At 41.5% G+C, this 21,907-nt stretch overlaps 1 protein-coding gene and 1 long non-coding RNA gene across 2 annotated transcripts; both read left to right on the top strand.

Moving 5' to 3' along the window:
* Nucleotides 1–2,236: 2,236 nt before the first annotated feature.
* On the top strand, nt 2,237–3,946 carry LOC137477682 (transcription factor SOX-17-like). Its single transcript, XM_068196862.1, has 2 exons — nt 2,237–2,596; nt 2,875–3,946. Exons 1-2 carry the CDS (start codon nt 2,305–2,307, stop codon nt 3,792–3,794), a joined length of 1,212 nt encoding a protein of 403 aa, XP_068052963.1. The 5' UTR covers nt 2,237–2,304; the 3' UTR covers nt 3,795–3,946.
* A 13,260-nt stretch (nt 3,947–17,206) lies between these two features.
* LOC137477604 (uncharacterized) lies at nt 17,207–20,920 on the top strand. The gene is made up of 3 exons (XR_011001120.1): nt 17,207–17,356; nt 17,470–17,510; nt 20,796–20,920. It is a non-coding gene; the product is annotated as an uncharacterized lncRNA (long non-coding RNA).
* Nucleotides 20,921–21,907: the final 987 nt, after the last annotated feature.

Here is a 21,907-nt window from a genome sequence, read left to right as displayed (position 1 = left end):
AGTGATCATCTTTCATATTGTGTGTATGTGTGCGTGTTAAAAAACAGAGCAGGGAAGCTATTCTGTGTTGGGATAGGACACAGGAAATTAGTTTTAAACTGAAAGAGGCTCCTTTTAGATATGCTAGAAGGAAGCAGGGTTACAACGAGGGTGGTAAAACACTGGAACAGGTTGCCCAGAGAGGTTGCGGATGCCCCATCCTCGGAAGTGTTCAAGGCCAGGTTGGATGGGACTTTGAGCAACCTGGTCTAGTGGAAGGTGCTCCCGCTCATGGGAGGGGGCTGGAATTAAATGATTTTTAAAGTCCCCTCCAACCCAAACTAGTCTATGATTACTTCCTGCAGTTTAAAGGGTTTATATATAAATATATTCAGCTATCTTCTGTCCAAAAGAAATTATTTCAAACTTGGTCTGACATCATTACCATTACCAATCGATTGTTTCCCAAGTAGGTATTCTGCCTCCCGAACCTTTTCCAGCCTACAGGCATTTAAATTCTCTTTTCCGGGTTCCAGACCTATGTGGAAGATGGAGGACTCCTAAGTAATTCGTGTTAGTGCGGCTCTTTGTAAAGAACTAACACAGAATTTTATACTGTCGACTTCAAGAAAAACATGAACACAGACGTACCAGGAAAGAAATTGTACTATGATTCAAATAATTCCTATGTCCATCGCTGAAGAGAAGATTGGGGTTCCCCGACGGCAGGTATCTATCGAGGGTTCTCCTGCTCCCGCTCCCCACCCAGGCTTTACCGCAGTGCCTTGGAGGGAGGGGAGCCCGGCCCGGCCGCCCCACTTATCTGGTGGAGATAGGCTGTCATGGAAAAGGGCACCTTATTGGAGGAGGGAAAAAAGGGCGTTAATGACCGGCAAACTTAATTAATGAGGGCAGGATTCATTCAGGTGGTTTTTTTGTTTTTGTTTTTTTTTTTTTTTTTTTCCTCCCCTCTAAATCGCCTGTAACTTCGCGCCTTTTCTATTCAAATAAGATGTGCTCTCATGTGTCAAGGAAGAGATGTGCCTTTCAGCTTGTCCGGTTATACTGGAGCACAAGAAAAAGCGCCAAGAAACACATCCCAGGTCGTGCCAAGGTTTGCAAGTCTCGCGACTGCTCATTTATGCGTAAACCTTATCTGCATTCATCCTGTATGAAATATGGCACTGCTAACCCATCTTCCGAGGTACGCATTGAAAAATAGGGTTATTGGTACTATCAAATATACGATCGAATATTAGAAAACCGAAATGGGAAGAATTATTAGAGTTTATGAGAACGTCCGATTTATCATGACTGTTCTCAATACGATGGCAGTAGGATAGTTGTAAAAATAATTAAAACCGCCTCGAAGCCATCACCTATACTTAAGAAAAACAAACAGTAGTTGTCTTTACAACTTTTCTATATATTCCGATAAAATGAGGGTCGGCTTAATTTTGAAGACGTCGTGATTAAATGAAACCCACTTGGCAAGGAGACAAAGTACAGAGAGCTGACGGGCAAGGGGAGCCTGCGAGGCAGCGACAGTGACAGCCAGACGGGAGAAAATCTGTCTCTGTTCAGTTGTGCCTGGCTATAATTGAAAGCGGAGATGCACCGAAGCATTCCCGCGCCGCTCCCTCGGAGCAGTTCGTTACTGGAGGAAGGGGCAGAGCAAAAGCACCCCGGGCGACTCGGACCTTCTCAGGTACGACTAGAGAGTAAGAAGGTGAACTGTGAGGCACAGATGATGACTTGACTTCTCATTACCACGCTACATCCCAAATATACCTGCAGAAGAAGCCGTTTGTGCCTCTCAAGAGTGTTACAGGGTATCTCGGCACAGCTGTAAAGACTCTGTCCCTTTCCCCCGCTTCGGACCTGCTCCGCTCAGGGATGTCCATTAGCGCACAGCCTCGTGGGCCTCTGCGCTGCCCTTGCGGAGGGCAGGGCTGAAGCCGGTGGCGCTCACGAACGCGCTGCCGGTGCCCCGAGCCACACCCGGCACGGGTCCCGCGGGGGCGGGGGCGGCGCTGGCCGCGGCGGAGCCCGCGATGCGCTCAGGTGCCGGCCCCCGCCGCGCCGGGAGGAGCGGCGGGGGCCGCCCCGCGGGGCAGCGCCGCGGGAGCCACGGCCGCCGTCCGGCTGCGCGCCCGCCCCCGCCGCCCCATTGGCCGCGCCGCGGCTCAAATAGGCCGGCCCGGGGGCCGGCTCCGGCAGCAGCGAGCGGGGTCGGAGTGCCGAGTGTGTCCCGTGGGCTGGCCGCAGCTGCCGGCTGTGGCGGCGGTCGGCAGCGCAGCGCGTCCCGTCCCGTCCCGGCGCGAGATGAGCAGCCCCGATGCGGGCTACGCCAGCAGCGACGACCAGGGGCAGGGGCGGTGCTCGCTGCCCATCATGATGCCGGCCATGTGCCCGTGGGCAGAGTCGCTGAGCCCGCTGGGCGAGGCGAAGGCGAAGGGCGGCGCGGCGGCGTCGGGGCCGTCGGGCGGCCGGAGCAAGGGCGAGGCGCGGATCCGGCGTCCCATGAACGCCTTCATGGTGTGGGCGAAGGACGAGCGCAAGCGGCTGGCGCAGCAAAACCCGGACCTGCACAACGCCGAGCTCAGCAAGATGCTGGGTGAGCAAGGGCGGGCGCGGGATCCCGTGGGGCGGATCCGCAGGGCGAGGGGCCCGGGGGAAGCTCGGGGTCGGGGGTGTGGGCGGCGGGCGGGGGGATCCGTGGGCTGTCGGGCCGGGGTCCCGGGGTGGCGGTCGCGTCCGAAGGCGAGCGAGGATGGCGCACAGCCGGGCGGGGCTGGGGCTGCGGGCTGCGGGCGGGGGCGGTGTCGGTGTCGCCGGGAGCGGGCGTGGGTGCCGGTCGGTGAGCGGGCGGTCTGACGGTGTCCGTGGGTGCAGGTAAATCGTGGAAGGCGCTGTCGCTGGCGGAGAAGCGTCCCTTCGTGGAGGAGGCGGAGCGGCTGCGGGTGCAGCACATGCAGGACCACCCGAACTACAAGTACCGGCCGCGGCGGCGGAAGCAGGTGAAGCGCCTGAAGCGGGTGGAGAGCGGCTTCCTGCAGCACGGCCTGGCGGAGGCGGCGGCGGCGGCGGCGGGGCCCGGGCTGGGCAGCGAGGTGGCCGGCGGCGGTGGCAGGATGTGCGTGGAGGGCCTGGGACTGGCGTACGGCGAGCAGGGCTACGCGGCGGCGGGCGCGGGCCACTACCGGGACTGTCCGCCGCTGGGCGCCGCGTTCGACGGCTACAGCCTGCCGACGCCGGACCCGTCGCCGCTGGACGCGGCGGAGAGCGAGGCGCCCTTCTTCGCGGCGGGGCTGCAGGAGGAGTGCGCGCTGGGGCCCTACGGCTACGGCCCGCACCCGGCGGCCGCCGAGTACCCGGCGGCGTCCGAGAGCCCGTCGGGCGCGTCGCTGCGGCGGCACCTGCCGCCCGGGGAGGCGCTGGGCGCGGGCGGGTCGCTGCAGGGGCTGCTGGGCTGCCCGGCGCCGCTGCACGCGTTCTACGGGCAGTGCCAGCCGCCGGGCCCGGGGCGCGGCCCGCCGCCGCCGCCGGGGGCCTTGGGGCAGCCGTCGCCGCCGCCCGAGACGGCGCCGTGCCGGGAGCAGCTGGAGCAGCTGCGGCCGGAGGAGCTGCTGGGCGAGGTGGACCGCACGGAGTTCGAACAGTATCTGCGCTTCGCCTGCAAGCCCGAGCTGGGGCTGCCCTATAGCGGCCACGACGCGGCCGCGCTGGCGTCGCCCGAGGGCGCGGGTCCCATCTCGTCGGCCGTGTCGGACGCCAGCAGCGCCGTCTACTACTGCGGCTACCCCGACTTGTGAGGGGCTCGCTGGGGCACGGCACGGACACTGGCAGGGAAGCGCCCGGCCCCGCTCCTATTTATGTAATTTATTTGAATCTCTTTGGGACAGTTTCAGAGACTCTGTCTGGGCGGACATAAGCTGCTATCCTGATTGTCCTGCTGGCTACAGGCCTCGTTCGAACTGCTTTTCGGCTGGCGTTAACGGAATGTTTACATCTTTTTTTTTTCCCTTTCATTCATGCGCGTGATTATCGATGTTTTTGCGGAATCGGCAGGCTTGCATGTTTGTTCAGAACGTGTTTCTAGTTGTGTTTTTAACTGTATCTGTGTTTTAGCGTTTCCGGAAAATAAATGAATGTGCAGCCGTTTCTGTCATTCTTATTGGTCACGTGGCTCTTGAGTGAGAGTAATTTTAAGTTAAATCGGTAATGCCCTAAGGCGATGCTTCCCAAAGGCAGATACGAATTGATTCATTCACCATCACAATGGCTCTAGAACAGCCTCCAAATCCTAAGGTGTTTTTTCCCAGGCGTGACTGTATTCTTATCACACAGCTTAATGGTCAGATCTCTGCTGCTGATCTGTGTCTTGGAGTACAGAACACGTGGTTCTACTTGTGTGCATTTTATAGGGTTTTTTTTTCTGAATGCCAAGTGAATTTGCATTAATGCATTGGGGAAAAAACCTCCAGTCTGCAGCAAAGGAAGCTAGGTAAGTTTGAGATACTAATTTTAAAATATGCCTGGAAATACATTTGTTTTGGAAAGTTGTAGATGAGCAGGTGACTTTGCTGTATGTTCTGATTTTTGTTTGAACCGGAGCATTTTCACAGACAGGATTGACAGTGCATGAAGAAATTCCATTTCTTTCTGCCACCTACCTTCAAGTCTGTTCATGCCATTTAGTGCTGTGGAGTTCATGACCAGTTTATACCAGTGAGGAGAAAAACCAGTGCAGCTCAAGTGCTCATCTTGGCTACTATCAAGTATCAGCTGACCATTAAAATGTTTTTATTTTAGCATGTTCACCTGTGCTCTGTTGTGACACTTCTGCCACTGCAAGCGTATAACTGCATCAGCACTTTTCTGATGTTTGGAACATGCTGGCTGGGGTCTACTTACAATAATTTTGGTGGAGATTTTTAGATATTTTCATTTGCCAATGACAATGCAAAATTGATAGGCGATAACAAATATTTTTGGGTTAGTATACTTTTTCCTACTTAGTCTGCTATCCTACATATTTATTAGACTACTAAGTTATGGGAGGAAAAATCCATTTGTGCAGTTTATGCTTATAAATTGCACACATTTTCATAAAAATTCTATGACAGTGACCATTTTTAAACCCATTATGGGCAAAGAGCTGGCTATATTTTCAAACAAATCTAGTCAAAACATGGGATCATTTCATGTTTTATTTATTAAGTCAGAAAATATAATTTTATTATGGTATCAAGAAATCCCGTTTATGTTCACTGCCTCCAGTCTGTTTTTTTAACAGCATGTCAATGAAATACTGAGAAAATCACTTGACACGGCACTGCCTTCAGTGTCACATCTTCTTCCTCCCCTCAACTTGACAATGAGACAAGTGTGAAAGCCAGTGTCTGATATTAAGGGGGTTGGATGCAGGGTGGGAAATAAAGCTGCATATGTGTCACTGTTTTAAAAGCATGGTCACTTCCATATAATATTTTTGTCTCGATAGAAACATTTGACATTTTAGAATTGTAGGCTAGGAGAAGTCTAACAACAGTGAAAACTCTAGTTGAGCAATTGAGTTGTTCCAGTTGTCTCCTAGATGACCAGCCCTGCTGGTCACCATCATGGTAATCATTCTCCTACAGTTATGGGCTGCTAAAACTGTAGCAGCGATTCTTTCTCATACTGTTGCAGAAATGTTCTAAAAAAAGCCCCTCAGAATAATAACAAAGACAAATTAGGTACTTTGAATAGATGTTTAGGTATATTGAAATAATATTAATTTTGTTTTATTGCTATTTTTGTACAGTTATTCACTATATACATCCTAAGACACTTTTTTTAATAGTACTGTAACATAGCCTCAGTAGCTAACTGAATTTTGTTATAAAATGAAAAAAAAATCCTCCAGTAAAAGAAAATTAAGGAAGGGAAGTAAGGTTAAGTTAAGAAGTTCCAAAGTAAGGTTAAACAAATTCCACGATTAAGGTTACCAGTGCAGCTCTAATTAACCTCTAGTGAATACCATTATAATACCAGTATGAATTTTAAATGATATGCACATTTTCTACGGAACTTCAGTGCAGTTAATCCCTATCTTAAACAGAAGCCATACATGAAGTTTGAAACCAAAATGCTCCCTAATTGCAGCACTTACAACACTTTTTCCTTCCCAACATCTAATTCCAAAGTCCAATTCCCTTTGCCTTGCAGGTGACCATCTAATACTGATTTCTGCCTAAATTTTTGTCCATTATCTGCATGAAATGAAGCAGCAAATGAGGGATCCCTCACCAAATAACAGCCTCTAATCCACTATGTGAGCCTGTACTTTAATCTGCTGCGAGGTGAAGGAACAAATATTGTCAGTGTGCTGTTGAGATAATAGTGTAGGACAACAAAATGACGCTGGGGCTGTGGAATAATTGGTTTGATTCTCATTCTGGGAATGACATCTATTACTTTGCCTCTGTATTTTCTCTACCTTCCCTTTTGCTGTAGTCTCCTCTTGCACTCTGCCTGGTTTGCTCCTTTTATTACACACATAAGCCTTTTTCCTTTTCTGTAATAGGCTAACCACTCCCATCTGGTTTGTCTATTCTTTCTATTCCCAAGATACTGAGTTTTTCCCCTTTGTCTGAAATCTACCTGTATCTTCTCCCTTTCCTTGGTGGCTTGCCTTTTTTTTAACCCCTATTTTTTTCTTATTCCTAGTTGCCCACTCTCTTTGTCCTTACCTCTGCTCCTCAGTGTCTCCTGATTGTTTCAGTCCCAACTGTGCCCTTTTTTCTACCTCTTTGCAAACTCCTATGAAGTAGCTTCATCTCTATAAGCTCTTTCTTCTGCCTTCCTGTTTCACATTTCATGGTTTAATTCTCCTCATGATTTTGAGAGTTTCTAGCTTCTTAAAGTTTCAACTATGGACCATAGGCAGCTTTCCATGGAGGAAATGTAATCACACCTCTGACACAGATGGACTGCTAAATATCAAAACTACTGCAAAAGGGTCCCAAAATTGATTTAATACGATTGAAAAACCAGATTTTCTCTTCCCTTATTTTCAGGAATATCTGACCAGCTTTACTGGTCAGAAACTCTTGTACTCTGCTGCGGCAGAGCCCTCTTTCAGCCCCCCCAAACTGTTCTGCTAGCTCAGCCTTGGGGACTTCAGAGGAGCAGTGCCACAGAAACCAGGAGAGAGAGGCTCGTTTTCCAGGTGTTTATTCTCTGGTGGTATGCAGGAAAAGAGACCGAACAATGGCGGGAAGGTTTTTTATCTAGGTCTGGGTCTAGGGGGGCTGGAGCTATCTGGCACTCAGCCAATGGGGTCTAGCTAAGGTTAAGGGTCATTCGGACATTCCTATCTGTGGGGCCCAGCTGCAGGGCACCCACTGAACTGCAACACTCTGCTGGAGTCAGCTGACTAGGATGAAAAATTTGTGGTCCAAATGTGTTGCTAAAACTGTAAAAAGCTGACTTCGTGTTCTTTAAATGCAAACTCTTAGATGACTTTAGTTGTAGGCACCTGTATATCACTTTCAAAATCTTCTGAGTATAGTTCTCAAATGCATTTGAGCACTAATTCAGGGATGGGAAAGTCATTTAACTGATGTATTGGTCCAAGCATAAAACAAGTATTTTCGGAATATCCGACACAGGAATGTTCAAATTTGTCCTGTATTCTAAGGCCACACTGAGCACTTTCTCAGTTGTGTGGAACGTGGTTGGCAGCTTCCCTTGTGTGCAGTGGGCACCGGGCTGGTTTGTGCGGCTGCCTGGCCCCCTGGAGTGGCTGGCACTCGTCTGTGCAGCTCCCGGTGTGAAGTGTCCCTGCTCTGAGCCACAGCTGTTCTCCTGGAGCTGCTGCAGGAGGAGTTTATGGGCTGATAAGTGGTGTACATCTTATCGCTGGTGGATCTTGGCTATCCCAGTCCACTCAGGTTATCAGAGCAGTTTCTGGAACTCTTAAAGGGACTGTTTTCTTCTGTCATGATAAATCAAGGGTCATCATATATCCAAGGCCACCAGTCTGGTAAGCTGGAAATCAGAGTGTGGAGACTTTTAGGTATTTTAAACATATATATAAAGTATTTTTATTCAGTTCCTTAGAGCTGTTATGCAGACACCACATTGCTTTGACTAGTTTTCCAAATTAATATTGTGAAAGCAATAACGTTCCTTTTGCAGCTATTATTAAATCTATCGATTGGTTTATTAAAATTCTTAGTTTTCTTAAATGGATACGGACTTAGAAGAGGAATATATTAAGTATTTTAGCAATCACCAAGTTTATGGCTGTATATGCAATGATTACTCCATTAATAAAAATTGGTATATAGATTTTAAATTTTGTGTTATAGATTGCAGTATAAAATGGAGAAGACTAGGGCAGTCAGTGGAGCATAAGAAGTTTAACCATGGCAGCATAGTCTTAATGTTCAATTTACACTTCTTGTCAGGTAAATTAAAAATATTTTGTCTTACCCCAGTGATTTAAAAACACATTTAATTAAATGGGCACATGGTCATGTGGAGACAAGGGACTTCTTACGAGGTGTCTTAATGTCCAGGTCGTATGTTGTATTTTGTATAGTTTGAGATTAATTGTAGTTGAAAGGTATCTTTCTTAGATTTAATTCAAGCATGAATATACCTTATGTATCACTACAAATTGAAATTGCCACGGCTCTTAAAATATATTGATACAGGTTTTGAATTTTGAGGTAAAGAAACTGAAACACCCAAATGTCATGGTATATGTCACCTGACAGAGATAACAGTGAAGCATTACTCATGATGTCATGAGTCCTTCAGTAAAAAGAATTTCAAAACAAAGAGCATAAGGAGAAAAATATAGAACATATGAAAGCAAATCTAGAAATGCCCTTTGAGATATCAGTAAGTATCTGAGACTTGATGCAGTCTCCAGAAATTTAATAAATAAATTGCTGCTTTCAGACTCTTTCAGAACACTTGTTTTAGGAATGTTTTTCACCTACAGTAGAGCAGTAACAAGCCAAGAAAAAATGTTTGAGCTACTGAGGCTCTTTTATTATGGTTCTGTTCAATCCTTTTAAAATAATTCATTTTTATATTATAACTGTATTGTGATACAAATTAATTCCAGATACCTGACATTGAAAAATGTTGAAGTAAGATTTTAGAAACAAAGTTCTTCAGCAAAACAACTTTTTGCTTTGTTTAAAGAAGGATACCAGCATCTTCTGCATTTTAATAAGCAATAGTTCAGAGAAAGTAAATTTCCATCCTTTTCCTTATCAGAGAGAACTCACTTCACAGAGTATTCCATGGAGTTATCAGGGGAATATAGTTATTGTTCACATTGAGGGTGGCCTCTACACTTACCCACAGAGAATATATTTAGGTACCAGCAAGTCTTGGGTTCTTTCCAAGGCATTGTGGAATTACTTTATGGTGTCTGATTTACTTTAAAGCTTCTTGTTATTGCCACATAGAAACAAAATTTATCCTGCACACATCCTGTTTAAAACAAAATTTTGTCTCCTGTTGAACAAAGATAAAGAATATTAGAATGTTTTTCTGGGTAAAGGTTGTGTTCAAATTAACTGGAACGGTGAACCAATATTTGTGAATTCATGAAGCTGAATGGTTTGATACCATACAAATTCTGGTTTCAAATGCACGAATTAGTATTACTGGGGAATAGCTAAGGTAGAGTCAAGTTATGTAGTCTTGATTTTTTTTTTTTAGCTCATGCTTTCATTGTATTAATGAAAGGTATCACTCCTACAAGTTTCTGTGAGCTAGGCTACATGTGTTTCCTTGATTTACACGCGGTCTTTCTGTATGTCAACCTATGACAATTTTGCCTGTGCAAAATCAACAGTGAAAACTGGTTTCTCTCAGCAAGGTGAAGCGGATTTGCCCTCAGAAGAGTGCATTTTGTATAAAAACACTCACTAGTACTGATGCAAGAACCTTGAATCACAATGTCCTGGGTTTGCTTCAAAAAAGAATGGATTCAATTCACCACTGATTTGGAGTTAGAGGTTAAACCTATAGAGAATTATTTAAAGCATGGAAAACTTGCTAGAATTTGTCAAGATACAAATGCTGTTCCTTCTGTTCTCAGAAAGAATTACTTAAGTTATGTCCCTATAAATACTACTGCAGAGCAGAATACCAGAGAAGGCCAAACGTGAGGCAAAAGAAACAACAAAAAAAAACCCCCAAAAAACCCATGAGAAAAGAGAATATTAGTTTTGCTATTCCTGAATAGGTCAGAGTAATATCTCAGGGCATAACCCACTAGTTTGTACCTACTCATATATAGTCTGGAAATCCCCACAGGAGATGTGAAAAATAACAAGGGCTGTTATTTTGTTGTTGCATACTGAAGTGACCGCAAGAGATCATCTTCTTCTTTGATCAGTTCTTAGTGTCCTGCAAGGAATCTTAGACAGGTGTATTTCATTTATGAGTCTGATTTCCAATTTACAGCCCTTAAAGTCTGCTTTACTAACTTCCCAGCAAGTGTAGCATCACTTAGACTCTGTATCATTAATGAGGGGCATAGCTACCTTTACCCAGATGGGTTTATTGTACTCATGGGTGGGAGTAGTTATATAAGCTTGGGTAATCACTTGTCTTTTCAGTATAGTCTGTTCTGTAGTCATTTACAGGCTGTTCTAGTTGGGAGAGGCAGAAAACTAGGCTTTGTCTTCCAAAATCTGCAAAAAATCTCATCCAGATGAATTTAGTCTTAGGACAGACAATTTCCCAGAACAGCCTGTCAGTCAGTGAAACACTTTCTTTAGAAATTTGAGAGCCTAGACAAGATGTCAAGAAAAGATCTAAATAAAAATTTTCTTCAATGCAATCAAACTCAGGGCACCACTTCTAAAAGAAGAAAACAACTGATTGGAAAACCTTGTGTGAGGGCTTTACCCTGACTTACAACTCTGAGGTTTTTATTCCACCGTGTTCCAAGGTGACAAAAGAAGTAACACTGATCAAGTTAAGCTACTATTTTTTTGGCTTTAGTCCAGTTTTGCTCTTACAGTAGTGTTCATGGAACCCTCTGCTTAAAGTACCAGAACAGCAACACCTCACAACTTTTCTAGAGTGAAACTTGCTGCTATTAATTCGGCTTCAGACTTTACACATTTTAAACATCTGGAGTAGAATCCACATTATCTCTTCTATTCTATTTACCTATTCTATTTCTTCATAAAAAGTAAAAAAATCAAAGATGCACAATGAAGCCTGAATAGCTGCTTTTCCTTAGGAAGCTTCTTGATGAGAATGTAGTTAGGTTGATGCAAAGAACCAGCCATGCTGCCTCCCTTCAGGGGAAGCCTCACCGGGGAACATGACTACTAGATGGCTGAGAAAGTATAAATAACACTTGACAACAATTTGTAGTAGCACAATCTTAATTTCTATAAAAGAAAGTTATTTAGATTAGATTTTATTATTAAGATTATGATTTATTATTAGATTTCTTTATGAAAAAGTTGCAATGTGTTGTGTATAATCTATGTTTAGAAGCAGAGAGGCAATTGCTTGCTTGTATTTATAGATAATTATTTAGTTTTAGCAGAATTTAAAAAAAATGGCATGGTGGTTACCTGAAACTTATTAGGGGTAAGGGGTTTTAATGCATGAATACTCTTGCATTTCTAGCAACCTTAATGCTGCCAGTCAGGATGAGGTATCTATATTGACCTGGAATGCATGAAGTATTTCAGAGTGGCTACTTATTGCTATCAAAAGATCGGATCTGTGAATAATTTAGTCAATAAGAACTGACTGCTGTAGAGGAGCCACCTACAGCAGTAACAGAACAAAACATGTTCCGACTTGTTCTGCTGCCTGACAGCCTTGACATAATTATGCTATTTCCTCTATTTGTCTAACATTCCCTGGCTACAACACACATCCTTGGGCAAGATTTTTCATTTCACCGTTCCCAAATGGCCTTCATGTAATTTGCTGTGCACACATGAGTGCAGTATTGCAGAAATAACTACGCAAATCCACAGCATCAGCAGGATAGTTAGCTGCCCTTCACCATCCACAATCCATTTGTTTGTTGCACTTTAGTTTGTATCTGTGTAATACCACAGCTTTTCACTTTAAACTACTAAGAATTTATTTCGTGTAGGAGAAACATTGGCTGCCAGTATTCTCCTTTAGTTGTGGTCTGCTAATGGCAAGTGTGACTGGAAGTGCACACAAGATTAGAATTTTCCCTGAAGTGAAATACTAGAAATACATGTGATTCCTTCTGCAGTGTAACCTACACTGTTCCCCAGCTCTGCAAGCTGGAAACTAAGCAGTCCCCTCTTCCTCAGGGAAAGATTGGTTTTCTTTGCTGCTGTGTTTCCTGTATTAGTCACTTTTCCATTCAGAATCTCCAGAACACTTTTGTACTTGGTAGTGACAAGTAACTCCCCTTTCATTTCGGTTTGCAGCCATGACAACAAGGTTATCACTAGTAACAGTGGTGCTGTCATTACTGACACTCCTTTGTGGGCTAGAGTCTGGAACACTCTGTGGATGACCTGTAACAGTAATATATATATTTCACAAGGTTATTAGGGAACCTTTTTAATATCCCAGGTCTTTTTCTCTCAATATGAATGTTTTTGTATTTTATTGAGGTTAGAGAGCTGAAAGAAAACACCACAGACTTTTCCCATGACCTCCTATCTCAGGTAAAATTGCATTCCTGTAGAGAAAATTTTATCAAATGGTCTTCATAGGCAAATATGTATTGTGGTATATACTGATCTTTTCAGATACCTATTCAGACTCTCTATTAGTTTTTATTCATGGTTTAGAGGATCCTTACCTTTGCTAGGGATAAAATAACTGTAAATCCTAAAATAAGGAGCAGAATTTTTAAATATTGTCTGTTTACAATGGGTGACATTAAGATTGTCTTTAACTTTGTTAAATTTACATCAGAACTAAGACCACAGCACATTCCTGAGTTTTGGAAAAGTTTGTAATCATTCTGGTGTTCTATATTCTCATCTGCATCCTGAGAAATACTCTTTCAATATTTGCAATATATTTTTAATCACTGAGTTTTGTGACTCAAATACCTTCCAGATAATGCTATACTTTTCTAAACCTGAGTGCCTGACACAGTCTGAGTTGCCCTAGGGGTGGGTATTCAAGACAATAACACAAGGCTGGCAGACATGACATAGGATATGTTGAAGACCTGCATCCTTGTGGGGGAGCATCCTGACTCGAGTATGCAATTGCTCCTGCAGCATAAGTAGCTCCTTTTGGAGCTAAATTTATCACAGATCTGAGGTCTCCCTACGTTAAAACCTGTGACTGAATCCTGGTGTCTGAGCAGATAAAACTCCATTTCTGATGTTCCCTCTTCAGCTGTCTCAAGTGTTTCGTGAAATTACTCCAGTTTGTAGATTGCCTGGAAATGCTCCAAGTTCCCCTTTGTGCCAAGTGATGAATAACAATAACAGTGTTGTGACGTCCCATATAAACAAACCACATTAACTGGACTCCTCATACTTCCCAAATTAGAGCTGCAGTAATATCCAGGAATTACAGATATTTTCCAGTATCTGTAACCTCCACGAGTTCTCATGGCTTACTTTAAAGCAAGAGAAACGAACTGATTTCCAAAGTTTATCTCTGTTATCCTTGATGACAGGAAGGCAAACAGTGTCACTTTTAACTATGAGTGTCTCAGCTTGGAAGGCTCATTTGTCAAACAAGTTTTTCCTCCTCTTACAGCAGGAGCAAGGAGACCATCCTCTGAAGCATTGCACTGTATTTATAGCATCTTAAATACAAAGCATTGAGGAAGGAAAACTAATGGAAAATATAACAGTAGTCAAGAGAGGACGAGAAAAATGATCCAAGAGGGAAGGTAACTAGGCAATTAGATTTGTCTATATTTGGCCTTTAAATCACTAGTTCTATACTTCTGGCTGTTAAAATTTTCAAAAATGATAATTTTGCAAAGTCCAATTTTCTAAAAATAATGATGTTGACACTGGTGGAAACTGATTGTGGAAAATCTAAAAATATGAGGTAACTTAGTGAGAATAGTCATGATATTCTGTTTCAGAATTCCTAAGAAGATTCCCTGAAATAAAAAAGGGACATAATATTTTTCTTAAGGAAAGCTTGACATTTGCAAATCCTTTGGTCTAATGCTGATAATCAGAAAGATATTAAGCCAAACAGTTAACATTACAAGTAGTGAGAGGATAAAGAAACAAAACAAAAACAAACAGATTTTTCAAGAATAAATTTTATCAATTCAGCATGATTTCCTGTGATAGCAGAGTAAGTGCTTGAGTGTTTAAGGGAGAAGTAGTATATGCAGCTTGATGATAGTAGAAGTTTTAAGGTTGTTATATGTTACTTCCCCTAAACTGGAGAGACATGGACCGGATTAAATCACAGATAATCACAGTTAACTGTGCCTTTACCTATAAAAGTTCTTTCAGATGGAATCATTATACAGGCCCATTTCTTTACTTTTTTGTATTTAATAATGAGTCAGAAAATTTTAACAAAATGTCTGGATTTTGCCAGCTTGGGTAGGGCTGAAAACATTATAAATTATAAAATTAGAAGCTAAAATTATCCTGGTAATTTGTAGAAATAGCCTGCTATCAGCAAGAAGAGCTTCAATTAAGGAAAGCACAAATATAAATAAAATAATAACTGACTTTGTGAATGCTGTTACAACAGAGAAGGGGAAGAATCTTAAGGCAACAGTTGAACATGAATTAAGCCATTTATTCAGCAGAATACTGTGAGTTATGAATAGTGCAGTTAGAACAGTTTGAGTAGTTGCTGTTTCTTGGTGGAGAATTACTGCACCTCATCTGAGACATAATAACTGACTGCAGTTACATTCCCAGTCCCCTGCAGTGTAAAATAACATACATTACCTTAATCTCTTTCTTTTTTTCATCACATTCCTAATGATCTGAGTCAACAAAGCTGCTGTGAAAAAAAAGCAGAGGTCATCTTGGCAAGCATGAAGAAGAACATGTGTGACACCCAGGAGTTAATTATTTCACTATAAGAGACCTCAGGTGAGCACTGCATCTATGTTTGTACACCACACTTGAAGAAAGAGATAACCTAAGGGTGGGGGCAGAGCTTTGAAAACATCATTTGTGATTAGAGACTGAAGGCTCAATTTCTGCTTACAAATGATGGTGACCATTAGTTAGTTCTCTTTGGTCACGAGGCAAAATTATTTGTCTAAACTTATTTCCCCCCCTAACATAAATGAAGTAGCATTAGTGTTTTCAATGCAAATGGAATTGTTTGCATTTAAGAAATTGCTTTCACAATACAAAAATATGGTGTTATTAATTAGTATTTCAGAGATTGTCATGACATGTGTTTTGCTTTATCAGCAAAATGACATGCAGTTCTTCAAATGGGTAAACAGGGTACAACAGTAGGGCTACTCTCTTGTTTCTTGAATTGGACCCCAGCAGTGAGGGAACGGTGTGCAACAGACTGTAGGCAAAAGAACTGAGCTAGGTACAACAGAATCCCACAGGGAATTCCTATCTGGTGGCCCCTCAGGGCAACCCCCTCACCCAGCTGTACAGTTGAGGACTCCACCAGCTCTTTTTTCACTTGCTCCTCTCAATTAATCCCAGGTACTCAGCTCCCTCAGACTCTTCCCCATTTCACCATCAGTAACCTCACACACTCTTCCCCATCTTAGAGTACCTGTACAGGAGCAGGCACCTCCTCTTGGCACTGGTAGGCAATATACTGTGCTGGTCATGAGATTATATGTAATTTTACAGAAATTAGTTTATTAAATATTTTATATAGTATTTCACAGGGAGCACCACATGCTGCTGAACATCTATAATCAGTTCTTGCAATATATGCTCTGTGTGACTCCATTCTAAAATTTGCATTAATATTTTTATATTAATATTTTCATTAACATAAGGAGTCATGCATGCAGGGGCACATCTTATTCTTACAGAGTGCCTGACCTCACTAATTTCTGTAATGTCTGGTCAGAAAGTTAAAGTCATTGAATGCATGGCCGCATCTGCAAATTTAAAGTGAAAATTTTTCTAAAGCAAAGATCAGACTTTGAATTTATATTTGATCTCATAGAGCAAGTGGGAAATTGTCAGTACAAAATTGTCTGGAATCTTATATTTTTACTCATATAACATTATATTCTTTTAAGATTATCATCTGCATTGTGGAAGAGGACAACCAGAAAAGAACCCCACAGCAGATACTGTGTAATTAAGTACAATATAAAAGCCCCCCAACTCAGAAAGAGATTGCAATTAAGAGATCAGCCATTATGAAAGTCAGAGATTTGAGTAAAGGAAGAATAATACTCACTTCATTCCCATTTAAGAGAAGTTATGATTTTTGGAAGCATGTAGGGAGCAAAACTGAGTATCATAGCATAATGTTATGTAAAGTTTAGATAATATTACATAAAGTTTTGCTTAATGCAGATTTCTTTAGTTGTAAATTTGACTTTATAATACTTGACTGCTTCTTTCATTTACAAAACAAAGCTATATTCAGTTTTCTGCATGCATTACAGTGGAAAGAAATGTGTATATATGTGCATAAAAATATAAAAAATTATCACCTTTCATTTTTTCCCCCCACTGCAGCTTACCTGGAAAAATGAATGGATAAGTATTTTTTACAATTTAGTGCCTATTAAATAAAGTACTTGGTACCTCTGTTTGCTGATAGTCTCCTGTAGAGAGTTCCTTAATAGCAAGGTGCTAGCTGTTGAATAGAGAAGGGCATGTCATTACAATCATAGAAACATTTAGGTTGGAAAAGACACTTTTTATCGAGGCCAACTGCTAACTCAGCACTGCCAAGCCCACAAGAAACCGTGTCCCTGAGTGCCACATCTGCAGGTCTTTTAAATGCCTCCAGGGCAGTGAACCCACCATGCCCCTGGGTAGCCTGTTCCAATGCCTGGTAGTGCCTTCTGTGAAGAAATTTTTCTTAATATCCAATCTAAACATCCCCTGGCATAACTTGAGACCATTTTCTCTCATTCTGTCACTTGTTACCTGGAAGAAGAGAATGAACCCCACCTCTCTACAATCTCCTTTCAGGTAGCTGTAGAGTGATAAGGACCCACCTGAGCCTCTTTTTCTCCAGACAAAACAACCCCAGCCCTTCAGGTGCTCCTCATAAGACTCATGCTCCAGGCCCTTCACCAGCTCTGTTGCCCTTCTCTGGACACATTTAGCATCTCAATGTCTTTGTGGTAGTGAGGGGCCCAAAACTGGACGCAGGATTCCAGATGCTGCCACAGCAGTGCTGAGCATAAGATTGTTGCTCTAGCAGTTCTTTTTAGAGAAAAATAGTTAAGCAAATTTCAGGGAAAAATATCACAGCCCTAGAGCTGTTTTCCACTGCTGGTAAGCCTGCTAATTGTTGATGTTTTCAATTCCCATGTACCTGTAAATTTTTCTACAGTCATGCCTTCAGAAGAGAGTGAGAAACAGAGATGACTTATGGTAAGTAATTTAATTTAGTATCTATTAGAGCTAAAGACAGTGACCTTGTCTGATACACTCTGCACTTGATTCATAATTATTCCTGTAGTGAATGTCCAGGCAGCAGTCAGTGGAAATGAAATGACTGTGTAGTGTTTTGTGACATGGAAAAGCTGGACTTGGACTGCGTAAACTCTTCCCTGTTCTTCATGCTAATTTTATTGCCATGAACATGACTAATCCTAAAGGCACACACACACACCTGATAACCTACATGCACCTCAGACTAGGAAACAGGATCTCACTTAATTGGTGAGAAGATAGAAGAAAATGTTATTGGCTTACCTCAAGATTTACTGGTTGTTTTCACAACCAAAAGCTTTGTAATTGTTGACTTTAACCTTTTACAGGGCTAGGTTATCATGTTATGCTCCTAGTTGCCAAATTTATTTAAATACACTGCAGTCGGGAGCAAATCTCTAAATAAAACATGGTAGTTGAATCATATTAGAAGAAAATCCCCAACAATATAAAAAAGTATTTAACATAGCCAATCATGATGAAGTATTTAAGTCTTCAGGCAATGTAAATTATGAGTACATTTTCTTTAGATTAATCCAAACATTCTAAACTGGATTAAATTAGTTGTTTTCATCATAAATGCATTTGCAGAAAAGGTGATAATATTATGTAAAGTTTTACTTAATGCAGATTTTTTTAGTTGTAGAAACTAAAGAAATGGGTGATGTAGATTTCTGTAGTTTCTTTAGTAAACTTGACTTTATAATACTTGACTGCTTCTTTAATTTACAAAACAAAGCTATATTCTGACTTTTTTTTTTTTTGATTGTTTTATTCTTTCTTTAGAAGTACCATTAAAGTATTTTCTGGAAATACATTTTATATATTTTTTCATAATTAATTAATAACAGTTCTTGATTCTGCCTATTAAAAAGATTCACTGAAAGCAAACTTCTGGGGTAAAGATTATTAATAACAAACTTGAAAATAAAGTTCCTATTAATTTAAAAATACTCTAACATGCATTTATGCCATATATATGTGGAAATGGTTTTGTTGATTTGTGTTTCTCAAAACTGAGTAATTGGGCTCTTGAAAATAAGATATTAAATTGATACAAATAGGCTAACAACTGCTAGTCAGTTTTGAAAGCTTTGGTCTGTGCATAACTGTTCTCTCATACACATCACTGCAGTACCCTGTCTTTGAAGACCTTTATAATGCTTGTGGAAGTGTAATGCTGAGTTAAACAAAATCAGTGTTGCATTGTTTGAAATACAGTAAATGCAAATGCTTGTCTTGTAGTGTACCTTAATTTATTTTTTTTTATCTGTACACCCAACTGTCTGTAATGTTTTTCACTTGTAGAGTGGCCACCTATGGTGGCTGTTTATCCCAAAGTGTGTATGCCCATGGGTAGGCAGCCTCCCTCTGTAATCCAAACAGAAATTTTCATTTAAACAAACCCAAGTCTGCTGATCCTATCTCAGCAGGTGTAAATTAAGAAACTTGTGAAATTGATGATAGCTTAGGGGCTTGCAAACTCCAGAGCTAAAATACTTGGCAAGATTGCATTAGGAACTGCTCTAATTTACAAAGGACATGCTAAACCAAAATAAGGGTAATTGTTGACAAATCATATTTAACTGGTGTAAAAACATGTTTCAAGATAACACAAAATGGCATGCCCTCAATTCAGCAAATAGAATATTTTATAATCACTGTCGAACCTTTTAATTACTAAAACCTTTCAATTAGTAGAACTGTTACTTCTACCTTAAAAAAGAGATGGCAAATTTTGTGCAGAAAAAGAGTATAGGGCCACTGGGAGAAGAGAGAATCAAGAAGCTGATTAGTTTGGCATTTATGGGTCAAGTATCATGGTTCTCAAGATTATAAAATTTGTCTTCCATTTGTCTGACATCCTGTTCTTGTATTCAAAGACCTCCCAAGTTAAAATCAAAGTGTGGAAAAACTGTTAAGAAGATTCACTTCCGAAAGCTGCAGCTTTTGTTGATAGATACACTGATGATTTCATTTGGTGTTACTTGCAGGAGTCCAAATTAGAAAGAATACTTCTACAAATAAAATGTACTTCTGTGAGAAACTCTTAACAGTTGGGATAGTGTAGAAAAATGCAGAAGGGAAAACAATTTTTTTTCTTTAATTCTTGATATCTTATCTCTGTGCATGCAGGTTTTGGCAGATTTTGGGGCTGAGGGCTATAACCCATAAAATGCTGAAGTCAGTCTAGCTATGTTTATCTTATGTGTCTGGGAAGACAGAGAAATTGTCAGGAACAAAAAGTCAGGAATTTTCTCAAAATGTACATCCTATCTTGAATTTCTGCACTTTGTCTGCAGTGTGTATCCTTTTTGGCAAAATAGTTTATATGTGGTAGATAATAAATGGTAATACAGATGAACAGTTATTTTGTGTCATGGCAATTATTTTTACTAAAACAATTACTTCCATCCCATTTGCAGACATACACTTCAACACAGACATTTATATTTTCTTTCTATGTTTTGCAAGTCCCTTCCCCAAATACTAGATTGGTGTCTGCCTGCAATGTGATAATGGTATAAAAGCATTACTTGTGTTCAAAATGAGAAACTTTTTTCAGTAAGTTAACTACTTTGGGTGGTATCTTTAGCAGGATGTCTGCATTTGAGTTCAGCACAGTGGTTAAACAGTTGATTTTCTGCAAAGCTTGGCCTTCAGGAAATTTTCTGAACATTTGCTAACTGAGGCCTTCAAAGTCAGATTGTGCGCCCAAACAAAAACCCTCAACATAATGGAAGGCTGATGTGAAAGCAAAAGTGCTGTTGGAGCATATTTGAGTGTTCCATACTGGTTTGATGGGTTGGAGCTGGTGTTTGATGCCATGAGTGATGTAGATTTGCAAGTGTTGAGCTGAATAGCTCATGTAGCATTTTAAGTCCAAAGTAGGACTTGCTACTGCTCCACATCTTTTTTTGGGAGCAAGAGGATATTTTTACTGCATCATTTGGATGATAGCTACATTGCACATGTGTGGCACAGTGGAAATCCTGTTTGCTGATTACTGCCTAAATACTCCAGCTCATGGAGTTAAGTGCAATCTTGGCACAGTAGCTCCATGTGATCCAATGTAACCCATTTCTCTCTGCTGCTGTCCTTGATGCAATTCTACAGAATTGTAGAATTTGTAGAATCTAAGATCAATTGTACAGAATTTTCTACAGAATCCTGTTTCTCCAACCTGTCTTGTCTGCACAAGGACAAACTATGCTTTGTCTGCAGAATCACTTGGTCTTACCAGGATGTAAGAATTGTGGAAAAACACATGTGGGCCTCCTGGAGACAGCTGATGTGCTACGGAGAAGGAGGAGTCAAAGACCCTCAGTTTGTGGCTGCTTTGGTGACAATGTGGCCCTGCCACGTGTTTACACTGGCTTAGATGGCAAGTACAAAACTAGTAATTTTTAGTGGTTGAAAAGTGGTATTGAATAGAACAATAATTTCATTCTGTTACATTATTAATAATAATAAATTGAGGGGGGGATTGGCATCACATGCTGATGAGGTAAATATGTTTTTTTTAAAAGCAAGTTGTAAACATAGAAACACAAGTGTGTGTTTGCAGGGCTGAGGGGAAGCCTGAACAAATGTGGATTCTTCATTTCCTGGCATAACTTCTTGGGAAAAGATCTGTGGGAAATGGGGGATTTGCTGTCCATCTTTACTTGGGTGGAAGAACTGTTCTGCAAGAAGTTGCTCAATGTTTGCCCATTCTGTTACAGAGTTGAGGTGTTTTTAGTGTTAATAAACCATGGAATAGTGGGTAAAAACTCAGATTCCTTGCAACATAATTAAGCACACAATGCCAAAAAAGTTTGGATTTCAGGCTGCTGCTGGGCCACCTGTCTTGGTTTCCTAACCTTCTGGCCTCTGTCTGCCCTTTAGATGACAGATTAGCTGTGAACATCCTCTATAAAAGGAAATAGTGTTCTATAAAATTCACACCAGGGTTTCCAATTTAGTATCAGTCAGGACATCCTAAAATAAAAATAGTTTCAAAAATAGGTTGGAGGGGGGATGTCAGGGTTAAAAGCAAACAATCTACTGATGTCAGTTAATTCTGTGAGAAAACATGCATGGAAAAGGGGTTTAGAGTCTTGTTCAGGTGCAGTAGTGTTTTTGCTGATGGGGAGTAAAGCAAAGCAAAACAATAATAGCATGTTCCGTGAATCAAGTGTGATAAAGAAGAGTTCCTATAGAGCAAAACAGGAAGTTTAAAAAAGGCCAAACAATTGATCTTTGAGAACAGGAATGATATTTTAATTTTAACCTTTTTTTGTTTTGGCTTTAATTTAGAATTTACAAAGTGATGCAAATCATTGCCAGTAAAGAGC

This window comes from Anomalospiza imberbis, chromosome 1 (assembly GCF_031753505.1).
Source record: "Anomalospiza imberbis isolate Cuckoo-Finch-1a 21T00152 chromosome 1, ASM3175350v1, whole genome shotgun sequence".
NCBI classification, from domain to species: domain Eukaryota; kingdom Metazoa; phylum Chordata; class Aves; order Passeriformes; family Viduidae; genus Anomalospiza; species Anomalospiza imberbis.
Note: the sequence above shows the minus strand (reverse complement) of the source record. Positions and strands in the feature narration are given on the sequence as shown.